At 47.2% G+C, this 19,616-nt stretch overlaps 1 protein-coding gene across 2 annotated transcripts; it reads left to right on the top strand.

The window, feature by feature from the left end:
* Nucleotides 1-7,716: 7,716 nt before the first annotated feature.
* Nucleotides 7,717-18,840, top strand: LOC144097356 (tubulin beta-4 chain-like). Of its 2 annotated transcripts, none has more exons than XM_077630095.1 (7): nucleotides 7,717-8,070; nucleotides 8,816-8,924; nucleotides 10,351-10,458; nucleotides 14,150-14,394; nucleotides 14,755-14,954; nucleotides 18,028-18,464; nucleotides 18,602-18,840. In XM_077630095.1, the coding sequence occupies exons 1-7, from the start codon at nucleotides 8,014-8,016 to the stop codon at nucleotides 18,772-18,774; spliced, it is 1,329 nt and encodes a 442-aa protein (XP_077486221.1). In that variant the 5' UTR covers nucleotides 7,717-8,013; the 3' UTR covers nucleotides 18,775-18,840. The 2 variants fall into 2 exon arrangements, with proteins under 2 accessions (XP_077486221.1, XP_077486220.1); XM_077630094.1 differs by having other exon boundaries at nucleotides 10,348-10,458.
* Nucleotides 18,841-19,616: the final 776 nt, after the last annotated feature.

The following is a 19,616-nucleotide window of genomic DNA, read 5'->3' as shown; positions in this document are numbered from 1 at the left end:
GCGGAACACCACAAACCTCGTCTTTCTCATCTTTGGGTGAGTCAAGAGCTTGCCGTTAAAAAATATAAACACTGATCGAACTGTTCGTTTATGCGGTTGAAAGTAAGTAAAAAAAATGTTATTTGATTCGTGCTTACCCAATTGAAGCTTTAGAATTTGGCTACGCTCGGAGTGCGTTGTGCTTGTCAGTGAATGGAACGAGGAAAACGCTAGGGACGAGGATGATGAGCGCAGTGTAGGTCGTAATTTCTAATCTGTAGCATATTTCCTTGCTATGAGATGCCTAGCATTTCCTGTTAGCATTCAGGTTAGGAGACGCCTTCTTAGATTGTCACCGATTCTCTCTCTCTCTCTTCCTTTGTAAAAAAAAATATCTTCATGGTCTCTTCCTTCTCCCCCCCCCCCTAGTTTTTGAACTCTTGCTTTGCTGTATCTTTGTACCTTGCGCACGCTCTATAAAAGCTGCGTGTTTCAAACGCTGTACTACACTCGAATTAGGCTGGTCCTCCATCCGAAACGTCGTGAAAAGCGCTCGTGGGGTCCCATTCTTCTTTGTCCCTGTTTGTTCTGCGCTTGTGCATGAATGTCGTGAATTAAATCCTGTTATGTTTCTTCAATTTTTGGTGATTTTATATTATCTTGACCAAATCAGATGCCAGAAGTCACAGTACAGTATTACGACAAACGCGACTGTTCGTTTTAAAGGTGTATTGTGCCAACAGTTTCGGGAATTGTGTTCCCTTAGTCAGGGCAGGCTTACAATGAAACAGTCTTGTCAATATAAGGACACAAAGCGGGCGAGGATGTATAAACTCTGTCCTCAAAGCAAACTTGAGAGTGAGGGCAAGGGACCGTATAATGGACCGCGCAGCAGCTCTCACAGGGGCAGTGGCTGAATAAAACACAGAAAAACGCAGAACGAAACGGGGAGGGGGAAATAGTGAAGGACTAGAAAAGACAACGAATTTGAACAGCGGTAGAAAAGGGAAAGGAGCGTTAAACACGGCTCTCGGCGCTCCGGGAGGCCGCACTCCCCCCCCCCCCCCCCCCCCTTCTCTCTCTCTACGAAACTCCAGCAAGACGCCGCCGGGTCCCCGCGGGCGTCCCGTATCAAGTATCCTGAGACGCTTGCTGGGGACGCGCACGAGAGACACTTGTTGCGCGCCGCAGCGGCAACCTGCAACCGTGTCGTATGCATATCTTTGCTTCTTTTCTTCGGTACGCCCTTCCGTCGGGCTTTTTCTACCAGACATCCTGGTGCCCTTCTTCCCATAAATATACTAGGCCGTTTCAACCCGTGTCCGGCAGTGCGCTTCCCGTGAAAAAGTGGCAGCCGTGGGGGAAAAAGACCACAAATATTGAGCGAAGCCCGAGTGCGTAATGAGAAGGCAGAGAGGAATTTGGGAGAGAAAACGAAAAGGAAAAAGAGCAGAAAAATTATTAGCACAAGAGAACTTTGAAAGAAGAAAATATTAACACACAAAAAAATTAATAGAATGTGGCGCCAAACAAATACCAAATGGTTAATGAGAATGAATAAGGCGCGGAAGAGATTGCGCAGAATACAAGAAATTTATCAAACGGAAGTTAAAAAAGAAGAAAATAATAATAATACATGTGTGCGGAAACCGTGAAAGGTTTGCGGCCCGCACGGCTGCCGCGTGGTCCCAGTGGGCTAAGTGATAGAGTTAGAATATAGGCGTCTATTCCAGATAGAACATGGAAGCTGGCTGTAAGTTGAACAAAGGAGATTACTGACAAAATAAACAGCTACATTCCCAGCCATTTAGAGCGTGGTTGAAGTTGTCAAGAGCAACATCCGGCGCATTTTGATTTATAATGCTGTCCAAATCCTATGACGGGTAAAATTTCCTACGTTGCCTCCCTCAAGCAGGAGAGCCCCCCAGGAGTAGCGTTCATGCCATGGGAGAATGTGCCAAACTTGTGAATGAGATATGACTCCCTTTGTTCCCAGTAATAGGTGCTAGGGAACCCGGACTGGAGAAAGATGACGCGGATGTTTTTGAAACTGTGGAGTGGCAAACGCAGGTGCTTTGAAAGGGGTAAGCTGGGTAATGATGACACATGAGCTTTGTGGTTGTTAAAGCGGAAGCGAAATGATGTCTTGGTCATAGCCTGAGTCGCTATGGGACGTTAAACCAGCATAAACCACCCGTAGCAATTTAGGTCCTGTACACCAACGTTTCGAATCTGTCATATAAAACCCGGCACAAGCCAATTTTCTGTACCTTGCGTTTGGGGCGTGATGGCCTTAGCCGCCAATGTGCCTTAAAACCCAGCACAACACAGCACATAATACGGATAAGATAGTTAAAGTAGCCGAAGTAGCCGAAGGGGGTGGAGCACATACGGCAGGTTCTCTCAGATCAGGAATAGCAGGTTACAAATATCCCTCAAGAGAAAAGTGTGCAACAACCGTATCCTACCGGTACTCACCTAAGGGGCAGAAACGTGGAGGATAACGAAAAGGTTGCAGCTGAAGTTAATGACAGCACAGCGTGCCATGGAAACGAAAATGATAGGTGTAGCTTTAAGAGACCGGAAGCGGGCCGCGTGGGTGACGGAAAAACGCGTGTTAATGACATCCAAGTCGAAATCAAGAGGAAGTAATGGGCTTGGGCAGGGCATGTACTGCGAAAGCAAGGTAACCGCTGGTCCTTAAGAGTAACGGGGTGGATTTCAAGACAAGGCAAGTGTAGCAGGGGGCGGCAGAAGGCTAGGTGGGCGGATGAGTTCGAAGTTAGCAGGCATAGGGTGGCCGCAGCTGGCAAATGACAGGGTTAATTACAGAAACATAGGAGAGGCCTATGCCCTGCAGTAGGTGCCAGCAGGTCGATGATCATGATGATGATGAGTGAATGCTCGCCTTTTACGTATTAACTCTTCGCAACCAGATGTCGCCGTGCTCACGCTACCTATATATCCTGGCCTAGCAAGGTTAGGCCGTCATCAATTTTTCTAACTGCGCCATTAGCCAAGTGATGCCACACATATCACCGGCGCGGTGATTCCTTCGGATGTGGCCGCCCACAGCACTTTTGGCGTCATCGTCTTCACCAGCCATGCAGTTATCATGCTGGCGTTTTTCCGAGGCCGCTGACGCTCCTCTGGCGCGTTCTCGCTGGGAAAGGGCAAGAAAGGCTGAAACATTTCTGTCAGGGCCACTAGCATTCTGGTCAGCCAATTTTGTAGTAGTCGAGAGTTCTGGCACCTCTAAAAGCAACTGCTTCAAGTGCCAGTAGCACTGAGCACTGCAAATATGGCGGTCATTCTTGGTCTCGGGCCCCGCAGGGAGGGCGTCTGCAGCTTGCAGGCGTTGGTGAGTGGCGACACCACGGGTTCCCGAGCAATCGCAGGGACGTCCCCGTAAGGCGGTTTTAAAAAGGGATGCTCCACAACTGATCACCTAGTCCGTCTAGAAAATACTGTCAGAGAAGTTTTGATCTACAAACAATGCTGTCTTGCAGTCTTTTTCAATTTAGAAAAAGCTTATGATACAACATGGGGTCTCCAAGACTTAGCTGAGCTCGGCATCCGTGGCAGAATGCTGAACTCCCTTAAAGACTTTTTGCCTAAGCGTTCATTTATTGTCCACCTGGGCTCAACGCTTTCGAGAAATTTTATTCATGAAAAGGGAGTACCTCAAGACTATTTTAAGCACTACCCTCTTTGTTGTAAAAATGAACTATCTTAGAAAAATATTCCCAAGGTCCGTTATGTACTCAGTCTATGTAGACGAACTTCAAATAGCTTGTACATCCTCCAATGTATCAACATGTAAAAGACAAATACAATTCACCATAAATAAACTGGCATCATTGGCAGACAGAAATGGCTTCTGATTTTCTGCACAGGAAACAGTAGCCATTATTTTCTCACTGAAAAGAGGACTACAGGCATATTCGACCCCACATATGAACGAAACTGAGTTGCCCGTAAAAGATGAGCACATATTTTTAGGTATAGCGTTTGACAAAAAAACTCACTTTCCTGCCTCATATTAATGCTTTAAGATAGAAAACTTCCCGATCATTGAACATACCCAAAGTCTTCTCACATAATCAGTGGGGTTCTGACAGGGCAAGCCTTCTAAAAATGTACCGCTCTGTGGTACGATCCTGCTTAGAATATGGCAGTAAATCATATGGTTCAGCAAGGCCATCGTACTTGAAACGAATCGACCCAGTGCACAAGTTAGGTTTCCGCCTTTCAACTGGTGCTTACACGACGTCACCTATAAACAGTCTTTATGTTGAAACAACGAACCGTCACTTACAGACAGAAGAGGCATGCTCACGTGCTGGCATATTGTCAAAATCCGTTTCTACCGCTGTTCAAATTCGTTGTCTTTTCTAGTCCTTCACTATTTCCCCCTCCCCGTTTCGTTCTGCGTTTTTCTGTGTTTCATTCAGCCACTGCCCCTGTGAGAGCTGCTGCGCGGTCCATTATACGGCCCCTTGCCCTCACTCTAAATTTTGCTTTGAGGGCAGAGTTTATACATCCTCGCCCGCTTTGTGTCCTTATATTGACAAGACTGTTTCATTGTAAGCCTGCCCTAACTAAGGGAACACATTTCCCGAAACTGTTGGCACAATACACCTTTAAAACGAACAGTCGCGTTTGTCGTAATACTGTACTGTGACTTCTGGCATCTGATTTGGTCAAGATAATATAAAATCACCAAAAATTGAAGAAACATAACAGGATTTAATTCACGACATTCATGCACAAGCGCAGAACAAACAGGGACAAGGAAGAATGGGACCCCACGAGCGCTTTTCACGACGTTTCGGATGGAGGACCAGCCTAATTCGAGTGTAGTACAGCGTTTGAAACACGCAGCTTTTATAGAGCGTGCGCAAGGTACAAAGATACAGCAAAGCAAGAGTTCAAAAACTAGGGGGGGGGGGGGGGAGAAGGAAGAGACCATGAAGATATTTTTTTTTTACAAAGGAAGAGAGAGAGAGAGAATCGGTGACAATCTAAGAAGGCGTCTCCTAACCTGAATGCTAACAGGAAATGCTAGGCATCTCATAGCAAGGAAATATGCTACAGATTAGAAATTACGACCTACACTGCGCTCATCATCCTCGTCCCTAGCGTTTTCCTCGTTCCATTCACTGACAAGCACAACGCACTCCGAGCGTAGGCAAATTCTAAAGCTTCAATTGGGTAAGCACGAATCAAATAACATTTTTTTTACTTACTTTCAACCGCATAAACGAACAGTTCGATCAGTGTTTATATTTTTTAACGGCAAGCTCTTGACTCACCCAAAGATGAGAAAGACGAGGTTTGTGGTGTTCCGCGATGTGTTCATCTCTAAAAATTCAAATTTCCTTTAAATAATATAAGGTACACTTTTTACGCACCCTATCCTCTCTTCCTGTCCCCTCACCTCTTTCATTTCATTTCTCCATTCTGCCTGCTATCCTTTATTTCCGCTGCCCCAGCTCAGGTGCTTCAGTATCGATGGCAGATGCCGGGGCTAGCAAAAATCTTTTCCTTCCTTTTTACTATTATTTTTAACAAAAACCACTACCACCACCACCACCTTCGCCGGATTCTGAGCTGATCCCTCTTAATGGGAGTGAGTCATTCACCTTGCGAGACCAACGACAACCAAAGACGGTTGACCACAAATCACCAACTCCTTCAGCGCAGATCGGGTTTGGGGTAGGTGTCGCATTTGTAAATATACCAACGAAAAGTGTAAGCCCATGTTACGGCAGAAGGGAAGACATTACGACAAATCCATCGCTCTCCTGAGTGTCGTCGCGTCTCTTTTTGTGTACTCACTTCGTTTTTACAATGCGTGAGTATCGTTACAACTGATCCTGGTTGGACGAGCGTAATGGACACGCCTGCTCGATGCTGCGGGCATCCTGGAAGCCTTAATGCGGGAAGCAATGCGCAAGCTGCGCAACATACTCTGAAAAGCTTTTAAAATTGTATATACTGAATTTCGCGAGATAGGGTTCACAGTCATGTTCTCACAAAAAAATCCTCAGCATATTTAATCCACTTTATGAACAATTTCGAGCGTAAGGAGGCCCATTCCAAATCGCACTCAGCTTGCCACCGTTACAAATGCTGTTAAGGAATTGTCTCTTTTGCTGCAGGGGCCTGATGTTTAATTCACAGGAAATTATTTTAAACACCTGTTTTGATGCACAGTACAGGGAAGGCGGAAATGCAACCATTTTCCCTTAATTTTGTACACTAGGTATACGGATATCCATGGCTATTGAGGAAGGCTCCAGTTTTGTTCCTCTTACGTTATGTTAAGGTCTGTTTACACGTTGAACCCCATATCGGAGACGCCGCAGTGCCTTTGGCGGTCGTCTGCTGATACCAAGGTCGCGAGTTCGATTAATGCCGCGGCGGCTATATTTCGATGCAGGCGTAATACAAAAATACCCGTGTGCTGCACCGACAAGTGGCGCACGTTGAAGAGCCCCATTTGGGCTAAATTATTCTGCAGCCCTCCACTACGGTGTTCGTCATACCCCATGTGTCGGTTCGAGACGTTAAACTCGGCAATTACAAAAAAAGAAAATCTGGAGACCAGTCATTGTGTCGCGAAACAGGCTTCACGTGAAGTTCTACTTTCAGTTCGTTAAGTTCGCGCCTGGCCCGTATTTGGCCTGGCCCCGGTTATCTGCGCACCAGGGGTTCCAGCAGAAATTCCGATATCCTTTTTTTGTGACGGCGGACTCCGGATCTTTGGCTGCCATGTTGGTGAACGTCGCACAGTGAAAGGTCATGCGCATGTCTAATCCTGTTATCAGCACCTGTGGTGCTGAAGGTCGGAGCAAGCGGCTGTAAGTGGATTAGTCATACGCACGGCCTGTCGCCGTGCTACGTTCACCAACATCAGACAATTTTCTCCGGGCAGTGTGCATACCTAACGCACCGAAAGCAGAAGGCCGCCCGGACCAAGGAATGGCAAGAGGCCCGTATTGTGAATCCACATTTACTAAAGCATTCCATGATCCATCAAAAGTATCAAACATTATACCTAGTAAAATCACTGCCAGAATGAACAAATTCTGCGCAAATTGTCTGTGTTAATAGCTTGCTGCTCACCAGGCATATATTGGCACATAACCACCCAGTCTCAACCTGGCAACGTTTGGCAGAAGTTTAGGTGGGCGAATGAGATTAAGTTTGCAGGCATAAGGTGGGCGCAGCTGGCAAAGGACAGGAATAATTGGAGAGGCATGGGAGAAGCCTTTGCCTTGCAGTGGGCGTAGTCAGGCTGATGACGACGGTGATGATAATAACCTATCCAAACCCCCAACCCAACCTCCCATATCCACACCCAACCCCTCCCTCCCAATGGGAAACCGCTGTTACGAGAGCACACACCAGGATGACCAGCGCAGACTGATCGACCAGGCAAACCCGATTGGAAAAACTAATGAGGCCATGGACTAAGGTCTCCAACCTCTGGGGGCTACAGTCAGGCTGCTGCTGCTGCTGATGATGATGATGAATCAAAGTCTTGCAATCTTTCGGTTAGATTCAAATTTTAGAACCGACCGCACGTGCACGAGTCGAAAAGTTACAAAAATGAAAAAAGATGCTCAAGAATGCACGCGGAGTTCCTTCGAGTGAAACTGATTTCGAGCACCGAGAAATGAAAGCAGAAGAAGCCGAGTTTGCCCCTGCAGTCAGTTGAGAGAACCCCGTTTGGTCGGATGCCTTCCGAAACGAGAAATAGTACGCGTTGTACGGCGCATATCCTTTGCACGGCATCCGGTACGTGAACTGAAGGTCTTATATATGAGCTCAGAAACGCATTTACCATGGCAGCAACAGGCTGTGGCACTTTCTTAGGTGCTATTGAGTTGACACGCGTACACATAGGAGCATGTACTGTTGAGGAAGAAGTGAGCGTTGATGCGGCGCAAGGCTACGAATAAGTGGACCCTTGACCCGAGCAGCCAGTCGGCATCTTGACAGCTGAGTCTCGGAGTGGCATTCAACATGCGCGAGATAGTGCACATCCAGACAGGCCAGTGTGGCAACCAGATTGGGGCGAAGGTAAGCCACCTCTACCACCTTGTGGGTTATTTCACGGCTCAAAGGATCGCGATAGCCATTCGGTCCCAGTGCCTGTCCCGGCGCGTTTTACGTTGGCGATTACGTTTCGTCCTAAACGCCGCGTTCAAGAATCTCGTTTCAGGATACGGGCGAAAGTAATTACCTGTGAAGCAGTCGCGGCTTTTTGCAGACTTACTGCTTTAGTTTTTAGTTGTGGCCTCTTTGCGTGGGACAATAATATGCCCTAATGCGCATCAAATCTCTTATTCCTGACCGCTGTTCTCGCTCTGACCTTTTAATTACTGCTCGCACTTTGAGAGCGTTATAATATTTTTGTTGTTTTATGCCATATAGCTCAGACGTTATTGCCGGTTGGAAGAAAATTCGAGACAATCGGTCTTGGCGGAGAGGTGACATGGAACAGTCTTATGGCAAATGACTGCCGCAAAGCGATCGGCGAGAATTCTTTGCCGGAATTTTTTTTCGTATGACCTAGTTTTCGCGTATGACGTAATTCAAAGGCCTCAAGTGGTCTTAGGTCCTGCCGGCTTTCCGCCATCAGCAAAATGCATGACGCGTGAGAATCGATGGCAGTTGACGAGTTGAGTACAAACACCAGTTGACAAGTGTAACTGTAGCAGTTATGTTGCTTTCGCTGTGAATTCCAGCCTGTAAATATGCTTTGACTGTCGCCACTGCGCGATGTGACGCCACTCTGATTACTGATATCTTTTCCCATCTGCAGTTTTGGGAGGTGATTTCTGATGAGCACGGCATCGATCCAAGCGGGGCGTACCATGGCGATTCGGACCTCCAGTTGGAGCGCATCAATGTCTACTACAATGAGGCCTCCGGTACGCGTCTGGCAGTATTTCGGTTGATCATTTCACTTTGAAGCTTGCCCGTCGCGTTGAACTTGCCTTGCGGCTGTTTCGCGCTGCTAAGCATTACGGAAATTTGCCGGGTCGGTTGGCAGATGCCTTCAAGAAAAACAGCAAGCGAAAGACAAACCGAATGCTGTGTGTATGGGTGTCTCATATTCTCGGTCCTGTCTTAACAGCGCAGTTTGTGGTGTTAAGCTGTTATCTGGACTCTCAATGGAGCTTCTTCAACGGCAGGCCTTTGATCTTTGAGCTTTAAATGGTACAACCGATCGCGCATTTTTAGTTAGATCACAGCGCAACGTCTAGTGGCCTCTTCTGCTTGCGGCATGTTATGTTAGGCCATTGCAGCTTTTCAGGTTGCATTGCCAGAAGTCCCGCAGGGATTAGTTTGAAGGTTCTTTATCAAAGGCTTTTTTTTTTCATAGGCAATGAATGTTAACAACCAGAATGAGTTCTGAATAATAATAATTGGTTTTTGGGGAAAGGAAATGGCGCAGTGTGTCTCATATATCGGCGGACACCTCAACCGCGCCGTAAGGGAAGGGATAAAGGAGGGAGTGAAAGAAGAAAGGAAGAGAGAGGTGCCGTAGTAGAGGGCTCCGGAAGAATTTCGACCACCTGTGCATCTTTAACGTGCACTGATATCGCACAGCACACAGGCGCCTTAGCGTTTTGCCTCGATAAAAACGCAACCGCCGCGGTCGGGTTCAAACCCGAGTTCTGAATTCCCTCGTCAGGTTTGACGAGGACATAGTAAGTCTCCCCTCTCCAACGTTTCCTCTTGCTGCAGTGAGTTTGTAAGGCGTTTTTAACTATGTTTGCTAATAATACCGCCGCTGTGCTTCATTTGGAAGGGGCTTGATCATGAAATCCATGATTCGGTAGACGCATTTCTATGGAGGCGAGATTCTAAAGACCCGTGTGTTCTGCGATCTTATTGCGCGTAAATCAACCCCAGGTGGTGCAAATTTATCCAGAGGCCTGCACTACCGCGTTGATCACAGCCCATGTACAGTATTCGGAAAATTAATCCCATATACTACACTGTAAGTTTCGTAATACGGAACAGAATCGCAAGAGGAGTTGCAACAGGACTTTAATGTAGTAACAGCATTTTGATCCATCTCAAATTATCTATCAACATTTCAGCTTGTGTTTTTCTGCTGAAAGTTATTGAAATCTGTGATTAAATATAATTGGATCTGCTATTTAAAAACCGGGAGGTGGCGCAAGGTCCCAGTAGTGCCGCTTTTATTTTGCTATGACATCTTCAGTTGGCGCGCTCTATTTTCATTGCTTCTATAACTGGCTTTGTTGTGACGCGGGTACTTGTAATAACTGTACGGTATGTTTGTTGCCCCTAAGTGATATTTGTTTTGTTTTTTTCATTGAGGAGGTAAATACGTGCCTCGGGCCATCCTGGTTGACCTGGAGCCGGGAACCATGGACGCCGTCCGCTCGGGACCCTTTGGACAACTCTTCCGGCCGGACAACTTTGTGTTCGGTAAGGGGCTGCTCGGCTTAAAACCTACTACATAAACACACCCACAAGAGCGCACAGTATAGACTAATCTTAAAAGCGCACAACTGGCTAAATTTGTGCGCACATCTCTGTACGCACAGCGAATCCTCGCTGATTATAATCCAGTCCGAGTGGCAGTCAGTTTAATACAGCCACGGAATCAAGTATTTCGAGTTTGATCTATGGGCATTCTCATTAATTCCTTGCGAAACCTAGTCCACCAAGATTGAGACGCAAGCTTGGCGGTTCATCAAGAATATAGTGTGCCGTGAAAAGAGCATACAACGAGAGAGGCAACACATGCGCCATTTCAAAAATAAAATGAAAATAAAACGTAAGATGGGGTCAGAGACCCATTTCCGAAGCATTTCACTCTAGAAAATCCGAGCGTCAGGCAAGAGGAAGATTGTGCCTATTATATCACTGGTGGGTACCCAGCGGCCCTGGGGACCGAACCCTCGAATTCCCGCATGCGAGGCGGTTGCTCAAACCACTAGGCCACAAGTGCGGTATTGAGGTAAACATTTTGAGGACAGCTTGCATATATGTACATTTATGAAACATGTTATTTTTTACAGATTTACTGGTAACTCCTTAAGTAGCACTTGTAGCCAATCCTTAAAGGTCATCAAGGAAGCCTCCCTTTTTTCTCGCACTGCCGCTGTGCGATGTCAATGCACGTTAAAGATCCCCAGGTGATCGAAATTATTCCAGAGCCCTCCAATACGGCACCCTCTTTCTTCCTTTCTTCTTTCACTCCTGCCTTTATCCCTTGCCCTTACGGCACAGTTCAGGTGTCCGCCGATATATGAGACAGATACTGCGCCATTTCCTTTCCCCAAAAACTAATTATTCTTAGCTCCATTAATCGAGGATATACAATGCAAAAGCTGTCTGCGTTCAATGTGTTCTTTGGCGTTGACACCGTTATAGACGCTTAAAGAAGTGCGTAAACTGGCTCCGCGGGTCAGTGGACGCTTCGCTCGCCCTTCGAGGTACGTGACGATGGTGAAGAGATGTGGGCTGCATACATTAGCACTTCGTGGTCGACACGTGGCACTGCAGCAATAGGCTGCAGCGTTCATTGGGTGATCAACCTCTCGCGATCATCAACTGCCACCTGAGACAGAGGCAGGGTGGACGCGCTGCATTTCAAAGTGCGAAAGGCAATCAAAGGGGGTTTTAAAACGAAACCTTTACTGGCCGCAAACTTGCGATTTCGCCATGGCGGTGCTCCGAGGAAGCACATAACGTCACAACGCGCGCCACACCGCGTATATTTCTCTCTCTCGTTTGCTCCCAGTCACTACTGTGCTTGCGCCGCTAGTAGCACCGAGCCACATGTGTTGCGCCGCTGCGCAGTGCCACGCCTTTCCTCAAAATCCAACTTTCAATTTTGAGTTTTCTCTTTCTTCTTTCCCTGTCTCCTTTACCCCCTTCCTTTACGGCGCGGTTCGGGTGTCCACCGAGATATGCGAGACGGATACTGAGCCAATTCCTTTCCTCATAAACCAAACAAAACTAGTCAGCCGACGGTGTTCATAGTTCATTGGCGTTGACAACTTTGAAAAGACCGTTCATTTTCACGAAAGGATAGGCGTAATAATAAAAATAATTGATTTTTGGGGAAAGAAAATAGCGCAGTATCCGTCTCGTATATCGTTGGCGACCCGAACCGCGTCGTAAGGGAAGGAGTAAGCGAGGGAGTGACAGAAGAAATGAAGAAAGAGGTGCCGTAGTGGAGGGCTCCGGAATAATTTCGACCACCTGGGGATCTTTAACGTGCACTGACCTCTCACAGCACACGGGCGCCTTAGCGTTTTTCTACCATAAAAACGCAGCCGCCGCGGTCGGGTTCGAACCCGGGAGCTCCGGATCTGTCTGTCTGTCTGTTGTTGCCAGGAGGAAAGAAAAGGAAAGTGCACAGACCTGCTCACTGGCTCTAGCCGAGCCACAATCGCTACCACGTGCCAGATAGTAGGAGAGTTGAAAGATGGGATAGAATGACAGGATAGTTAAGACGCGCTAAAGACAAGGCCGATCCCGGAGGTAGTGCAATACCGGGCCAACCGATGGCGGGAGTGAAGCATCCTTCAAACTCTCCGCCACATTTCCAAAAATAAGTCCATTTGGACCCGTAACAGATACTCTGCGGGGTCCGGACATTCGCATGCATCTAGTGGGGATATAATCATCGCAAGCCTGATTATATGCCCTAGTGCTCCAGAGCTCCGGATCAGTAGCCGAGCGCCCTAACCCCTGAGCCACCACGGCGCACAGCCGGCTCCGTGGGTTAGTGGAGACCTAAATCTCGCTTTCATGTACGTGGCTTTGGTGTCTACTGCAAAAGACTGCTTTGAATGCGTTCCCCACATTGTATGGGCAGCGCGCCCTCCCTGCCACCCTGGGAGGTGGCATGCAATTAATGGTTGATCGCGAGATATTGATAACCAAACGAACGCTGCGGCCTAGCCATTGCTTCACTGCCGCATGTCAGACACAACGCTGTCAGCACTATTGCATTCAGGCCACACCTCTCTCTCACCATTGCCACATGCGTCAAAGCACGAATGCGGCGCGCGCATACCCAGGCAGCCAGTTATGCGCCCTTCCTTTGTTCAAAGCCAATGCCGTCTTGAAAATTTTCAACGCCGAAGAACACAGTGAACGCCGACACCTTTCGCTTTGTATACCCTGGATTAACTGAACTAATCCAAACTAAGTTTTTGCACTTGGATGCCACCGCCACGTTACACGAAAGCGAAAGTGAGGTGTCCACTGACCCAGGGAGCCACTTGTGCGCGTTTCCTTTCGTAAAAATGAACGGCTTCTACGTTGTAAACACCAATGAACCAAATGAGCGCCGGCGGCTCACTTGTTTTGTTTGGTTTTGAGGAAAAGAAAGGGCGCAGTAACTGTCTCATGTGTCTCGGTGGACACTAGAACCGGCCCATAATGGAAGGGATAAAGGAGGGATGGAAAGAATAAAAACCGAAAGAGCTACTTGAAAATCGAATTTTTAGGAAAGGTGCGGCGCGGCGCAGCGGCGGAACACCTATGGCTCGGTGCAACTAGTAGTGACTAGACACGCTTACCCGAAATGGGCCGGCTATACCCTAGCGTAGCTCTCGCTACAAAAGCTTCCATCCGCCTTTCACACAACACCACATCACTCAGCAAAACGGATAGGTGGCGCATTACACAAGGAAGCGAGGTGGCCCCCTGCGGGGACCATCCGGTATAAAACAAAAGATTACAGACAGATATAATACAGGATATGAGCACAGGAGGAGGTTCTCTCGCCCCGGTGTTCACGTCATTTGTCACCCGTTTACATAGTGACTCGCTGGAGAGATTGGGTTTTGTAGCCGAGTACAATACAAGCCATGACTTGTTGAATTGTTTGCAGACGTGAACATATATTTTCAACTTCTTTCACACGCAACATTATCGTAAACTTGAACAAGCTGTTAACTTCAACTGTGTTGTGCGTTGCTTATCCCTTTATTCGCTACGTCCACCACAAAGCATAAGTCTAGTTTTTTTCCGCGTTCCAGGCTGCTGTGTGCATTTCGCCCAGTGCATGGCTTTCCTTAATTGCTGATTCTAGTACTGATTAGCTTCATAATAGAGTTTTCACAAGTGTACGCCTCTGACAATGTTACCTCTTCAGGTCAGGGAGGTGCGGGCAACAACTGGGCTAAGGGCCACTACACCGAGGGTGCCGAACTGGTGGACTCGGTGCTCGACGTCGTGCGCAAGGAAGCGGAGTCCTGCGACTGCCTGCAGGGATTTCAGCTGACCCACTCTCTAGGCGGAGGTACTGGATCTGGCATGGGCACACTGCTCATCTCGAAGATCCGTGAAGAGTACCCCGATCGCATCATGAACACCTACAGTGTAGTGCCCTCTCCAAAGGTGTGTGACAGTACCCATCAGAACAAATTTAGACGTTAGTTGTGCTACAGCGCTGATCGGCGTTAACACGAACAGGGGTTCATGTCCTTCCTGTGCACCACGTCATTTACACGCTTTCGCGGCGCGTGTTGTTGTACCGCGTCATCTGCTACTTTCGGTTTCTTAATAGCGGTGATGATCGCTCGAATCGCGCAAGAAAGTATCAGAATAACATCGAACAGAATTCGCTCGCGTGTTCACGGTAACGGTGACCGAAGCTTTACATCAAATATGTTATCTTTTTACTTTCTTGTCTTCGTATAATTTTAATTTATGCCTACCTGCACCTGGTCATCGCGGTCCTTCTGCCGTTTTCTGTAGGTTTCGGACACCGTCGTCGAGCCCTACAATGCTACCCTTTCTGTGCATCAGCTTGTAGAGAACACCGACGAGACCTTCTGCATCGACAACGAGGCGCTCTATGACATCTGCTTCCGGACGCTGAAGCTCACTACTCCAACGTACGGAGACCTCAACCACTTGGTCTCCGCAACTATGTCTGGTGTGACCACATGCCTTCGGTGAGTGCTCAGCTTCCGCGTGTATACAAGCGCAATATGGTTTGGTTTGGATAATGAGGGTTTAACGTCCCAAAACGACTCAGACTATGAGAGACGCCATAGTGAAGGGTTCCGGAAATTTCGACCACCTGGGGTTCTTTGACGTGCACTGACATCGCGCAGTACACAGGCCTCCAGAATTTTGCCTCCACCGAAATTCGACTTGCGCGGCCGGGATCGGACCCGCGTCTTTCGTCCCAGCAGCTGAGCGCCATAACCACGGTGCCACCGCGGCGGCACAAGCGCAATATGATCATCGGTCAAAAATTCGAAAAACAAACAGCTGCATAGGTGTACAGCCCCGCAGTCTGTTATGGGGACAACTATGTAAGTCGTGCATGTCTCGGGACAGGCGCGCAGCCCTTCACCGCAGTTGTCCCTGAGTCGGCAGTCAGGCTAGCAAGCACGCAGATTCTCCGAAAAGCGAGTTGTTTTTTGGGCAGTAAAATAACCAAATTTCTAATAGGAAAACTACAGCATGACCGGGTACCTGGCAGCGTTACATCCGTACGATCACTCCGCGTGGCGAAGGGCTGCACGATGGTGTTACATATCTTGCAGACCTGCACAGATCTATACAGGTGCTTCAGTGTCAGCGTAGAAGGCTAGCATGGCGACGATTATGTTGTAAGCGTTGCGTCAGTATGCTGGCCTGTGGACGGCAGGCAGTTGTCGTACCGTGGCTGGTCTCATTGTAGTACAAGATTAGTATCTATGCCAACGATTCCAATTCATAGAGGTCTAATCGTATAATTAACTTCGCTGCCATGGGGTACTACGCTACCGGGCAGAGGGTAAATGAAGTTGCCGCTGTCATCACATCGGATGTCGTCGGGTCGAAGGAACTATGCAGGCCCATTCAAATCAATTCAAGAAATATGCTTGATTCTTCAGTTACGCTAAATTATGTTGGGTTTTCATCAAGAGTTCTGCATCGTAGATGAACAATATTTTTTTCAGAAAGCAGCGTGGTAAAGGGCGTGCGTGATTCGAGGTGACATACGGTTCATACATGGTGAGGGCCTTGCCATATTTTTTCGAATGTTTACAGCAACGAGTACAAGGCAGGTTGTCGTGTAAGGTGCGAATATTTCTAGAAGACGCCGTATATATGCAGGAAGTGGACGAGCTAGGCTCGATCTCCTCGATGGTAAGGGGGAAACTTAGCTATGTTGTTGAGCGACAGCGTTGGCCCCATCAGCCGCGTGAACGCATCTGCACTTGCCTGAATGGCTTCGCATATTATTTTGGCCGTTTTAAATGATACCCACGATACAGTAACGGTGGCGGTATGGTTCTTTTTCTTATTAATTTAAATGGCTCAAACTGCACTTAGTCATAATCTATATTTTATTTTTTATTTTCATTTTTTTTTCGATATACTGTCAACCCCAAGCGGGGTTTTTACAGGGGTGAGCGCCCTTCAAAAAATGCATAACGTCCTGATAAAACAGTTAAACAGTAAGCAGTTGTACAATGAAAAGGATGGGTCTAGTTAAAGCAAGACAAGAACTAACAAATTCGAGGTAATTAGTTATAGAGAACAAAGTTTATATCACCAACATTTTAACAATATTTAGTCAGTTTTGTGGCAATATACACCGCTCGGCAAGCTCCAAAAATTTGAGGACGGTTGGCTGCATTACAATTTGAAGCGTCAAGTGCATACCATTCGCGCACTTCTCGCGGAAAAAAAGAAAAATAGAATGTGTTATTGCAACCAAAAAATCATCACGTGTGAGAGCATGTTTACGGCGGGTGATTCTGGAGTGGCTTATATTGACGAAGACTTCAGAGTTAAGCTTAAATGAATTGTGCAGAAGAAACTAGAATTTCAAGCGGTGCAGTTTCGATCGGATAGATAAAGGCTGAAGTCCTGCGCGATGCAAAAGTTCAGTAGGTGAATCTGTGGGTCTGTACTGGTTATAGATAAATTGCGCAGCTTTTCGCTGCACACTTTCCAGTGCGGCTACGCTAGTGCCTGTATAAGCGAACCGTGTAATGTTAGCATTTTCTAATACCGGGCGGGTACGCGTAGTGTATGCCAGAAGCTTTATTTCGGGAGGCGAGTTTTCCAAGGCTCTTTTGAGAAAAAACAGTTCGTTCATTGTCTTATTTGCTACATACTGAACGTTCGTTGTCCACTTCAGGTCGGATGAGATAAGGATACATCGGTATTCCCTAGCAGTTCGTAGCGCAGTGCTCAGAACCATAAGTGAACTTAAGCGGAATTTTTTTCTTTGTGATGGACATAGAAACAGTCTTGTCTTTGTTAATGACCATACTCCAATCATGGCACCACTGAAAAACTTTATGCAAAGCGCTATTTATTTTGATCTGGTCAGACTGAAGTTTACTTTTATGATAAAGAATGCAATCATCTACAAACAGTCCCTTTTTTGCTTCATTTTCGTTACTTATATGAGTAATAAATAGAAAAAATTAGATGCGCCAGTACAGATCCTTGGGGGACAGCAGATAAAACGGGAATAATGTCGGAGGTATTTCCGTCGAATTTTACAAATTTTTAACGTTCAAACAAAAACTGCTGATCCATTGTAGGACGGGACCATCACCAATTAAATACTTGTGTTTGTATATTAATTTTTGGTGCGACACCCGCTCGAACGCTTTGGAAAAGTCAAGGAAAAAAAATTATATGAAATTGCGACTGTGGTCCAAGACAATGTGGTCCAAGACATTCGCGCCTCCTAAGCAGCTTTAAAGTCCGTTGAAGTACCTCCTAAATTGAGTTGTCGGAATAATTGAATATATTGGCCGACCAGTATTCTATAGACTCCGAACAGGCAGAAAATCAGTGCAATTTTTTGTGATAGGTCTCGAGCACATCCAAATCGTTTGCACGAAATTTCTGAATACCGGAATACCGCAATATTCCATGCAATAACCTAAATAAACCCGCTGTGCAACATCAAGCCATTTTATATGGTTATGTTGCTGCACGACGCAATCGGAATTCTCCTATACTGGCATTTATGTACACATTTATCAAGGCTTTTCACTGCTCTTTCAGGTTCCCTGGACAGCTGAATGCTGATCTTCGCAAATTGGCCGTGAACATGGTGCCCTTCCCGCGCCTCCACTTCTTTATGTCTGGCTTCGCTCCGCTCACTTCCCGAGGCAGCCAGCAGTACCGGGCTCTGACAGTGCCGGAACTGACGCAACAGATGTTCGATGCCAAAAACATGATGGCTGCTTGCGACCCCCGCCAGGGCCGTTACCTGACAGTGGCTGCAGTCTTCAGAGGCCGAATGAGCATGCGGGAAGTGGATGACCAGATGCTACAAATCCAGAACAAGCACTCTGGCTCGTTCGTGGAATGGATACCGAACAACGTCAAGACTGCAGTCTGTGACATACCGCCTCGAGGTCTGAAGATGTCGGCTACTTTCATTGGGAACAGCACAGCCATTCAAGAGCTTTTCAAGCGAATCTCCGAACAGTTTACCGGTAACTACGTCTGTGATTTGAAGATGGTTCTTCAAAGCAAATGTTTTTTTTTAAAGCTTGTTTGTGCTTATTGTGTGGATCGACGTATTTAATGTAGTGTGACCCCGCCTGCTTGATATATATTTTTTTTTGTGCAGCTATGTTCCGCCGCAAGGCCTTTCTGCACTGGTACACTGGAGAGGGCATGGACGAGTTGGAGTTCACCGAGGCAGAGTCCAACATGAACGACCTGGTGTCCGAATACCAACAGTACCAGGAGGCCACAGCTGATGATGAGGGAGAGTTCGAAGAGACCCAAGCAGAGGCCTAGTTTTTTTTTTTTGTACAGGCAGTGCTTTTTCTTTCGCTTGAGAGTAAAGTTGATGTTTGTCATCGATCCTTCCTTTCGAGCGAGGTGCCTGTACTCTTTAGTACGTCATAGGTTCGGACTGCGTCACAAGGATGGCCACGAGATGTAACGACACCTTACTCTATTGCAATATGCGCACATCTGTAAAAATCTGTTACCGGCGTTACACTGGCAGTTTCGCTCTGCTACCGGCTGCGTCTCGGGAGTTTTCGGCATTGCGACGCAGTTCTGAAATCGCTTCAAAATGTACGTGCCGAACCAGTCTTATAGCGGTCGCAAGGTGATCAAGTTTTGATAAGCCGCTATTGGTCTCATAAGGTCCTGGGTGTACATGAGGCATCTTTTCTGCGCTGTGGAAACTCGAGTGAGATTAGCCGGTTTTTAGAACATGTAACAGCGCAATACGAAGAATACCATTGCGCTCGGTACCTTCAGTGTCACGTGACTGGGTTTTTTTTCGTACGACCTGTCATCTTTAACTCTCACATTTTAACGTTTTTTAGCATGAAACTTATGAGAGGCCGTCCTCATTCAGGGAGAGAGAGCACGTTGAGAAGATACCGACCGGAAAGCAACTGGTGTTTGAGACTGCTTGATAGCAATACTCGCGCTTCTCGGAGCTCCTGAACCTGTTGCGATCGAGCCATCAGGCCCACATCTCGTTATTCTGAGAGCGGCATAGCCCTAACCTGGGACGCTGCGCAGAAAGGTTCGTCGCGAAAAGATTAGGCGATTCGCTAGTGTGAGCGGCCCTCAACCCTCACGTCTCTACCAACGTCGCATGTGTTGAGTTCTGCGGTAAC

Source organism: Amblyomma americanum, chromosome 7 (genome assembly GCF_052857255.1).
Source record: "Amblyomma americanum isolate KBUSLIRL-KWMA chromosome 7, ASM5285725v1, whole genome shotgun sequence".
In the NCBI taxonomy this organism is placed as follows: Eukaryota; Metazoa; Arthropoda; class Arachnida; order Ixodida; family Ixodidae; genus Amblyomma; species Amblyomma americanum.
This window is presented reverse-complemented; position numbering and strand designations above follow the sequence as displayed.

Excerpts from the sequence above, each read along its gene's own strand:
- LOC144097356 (XM_077630094.1), top strand. The coding sequence starts at position 8,014 with ATGCGCGAGATAGTGCACATCCAGACAGGCCAGTGTGGCAACCAGATT. Across the intron at positions 10,459-14,149 it reads GCCGGACAACTTTGTGTTCG|GTCAGGGAGGTGCGGGCAAC; the intron begins GTAAGGGGCTGC and ends TTACCTCTTCAG. Across the intron at positions 14,395-14,754 it reads GTGTAGTGCCCTCTCCAAAG|GTTTCGGACACCGTCGTCGA; the intron begins GTGTGTGACAGT and ends CGTTTTCTGTAG.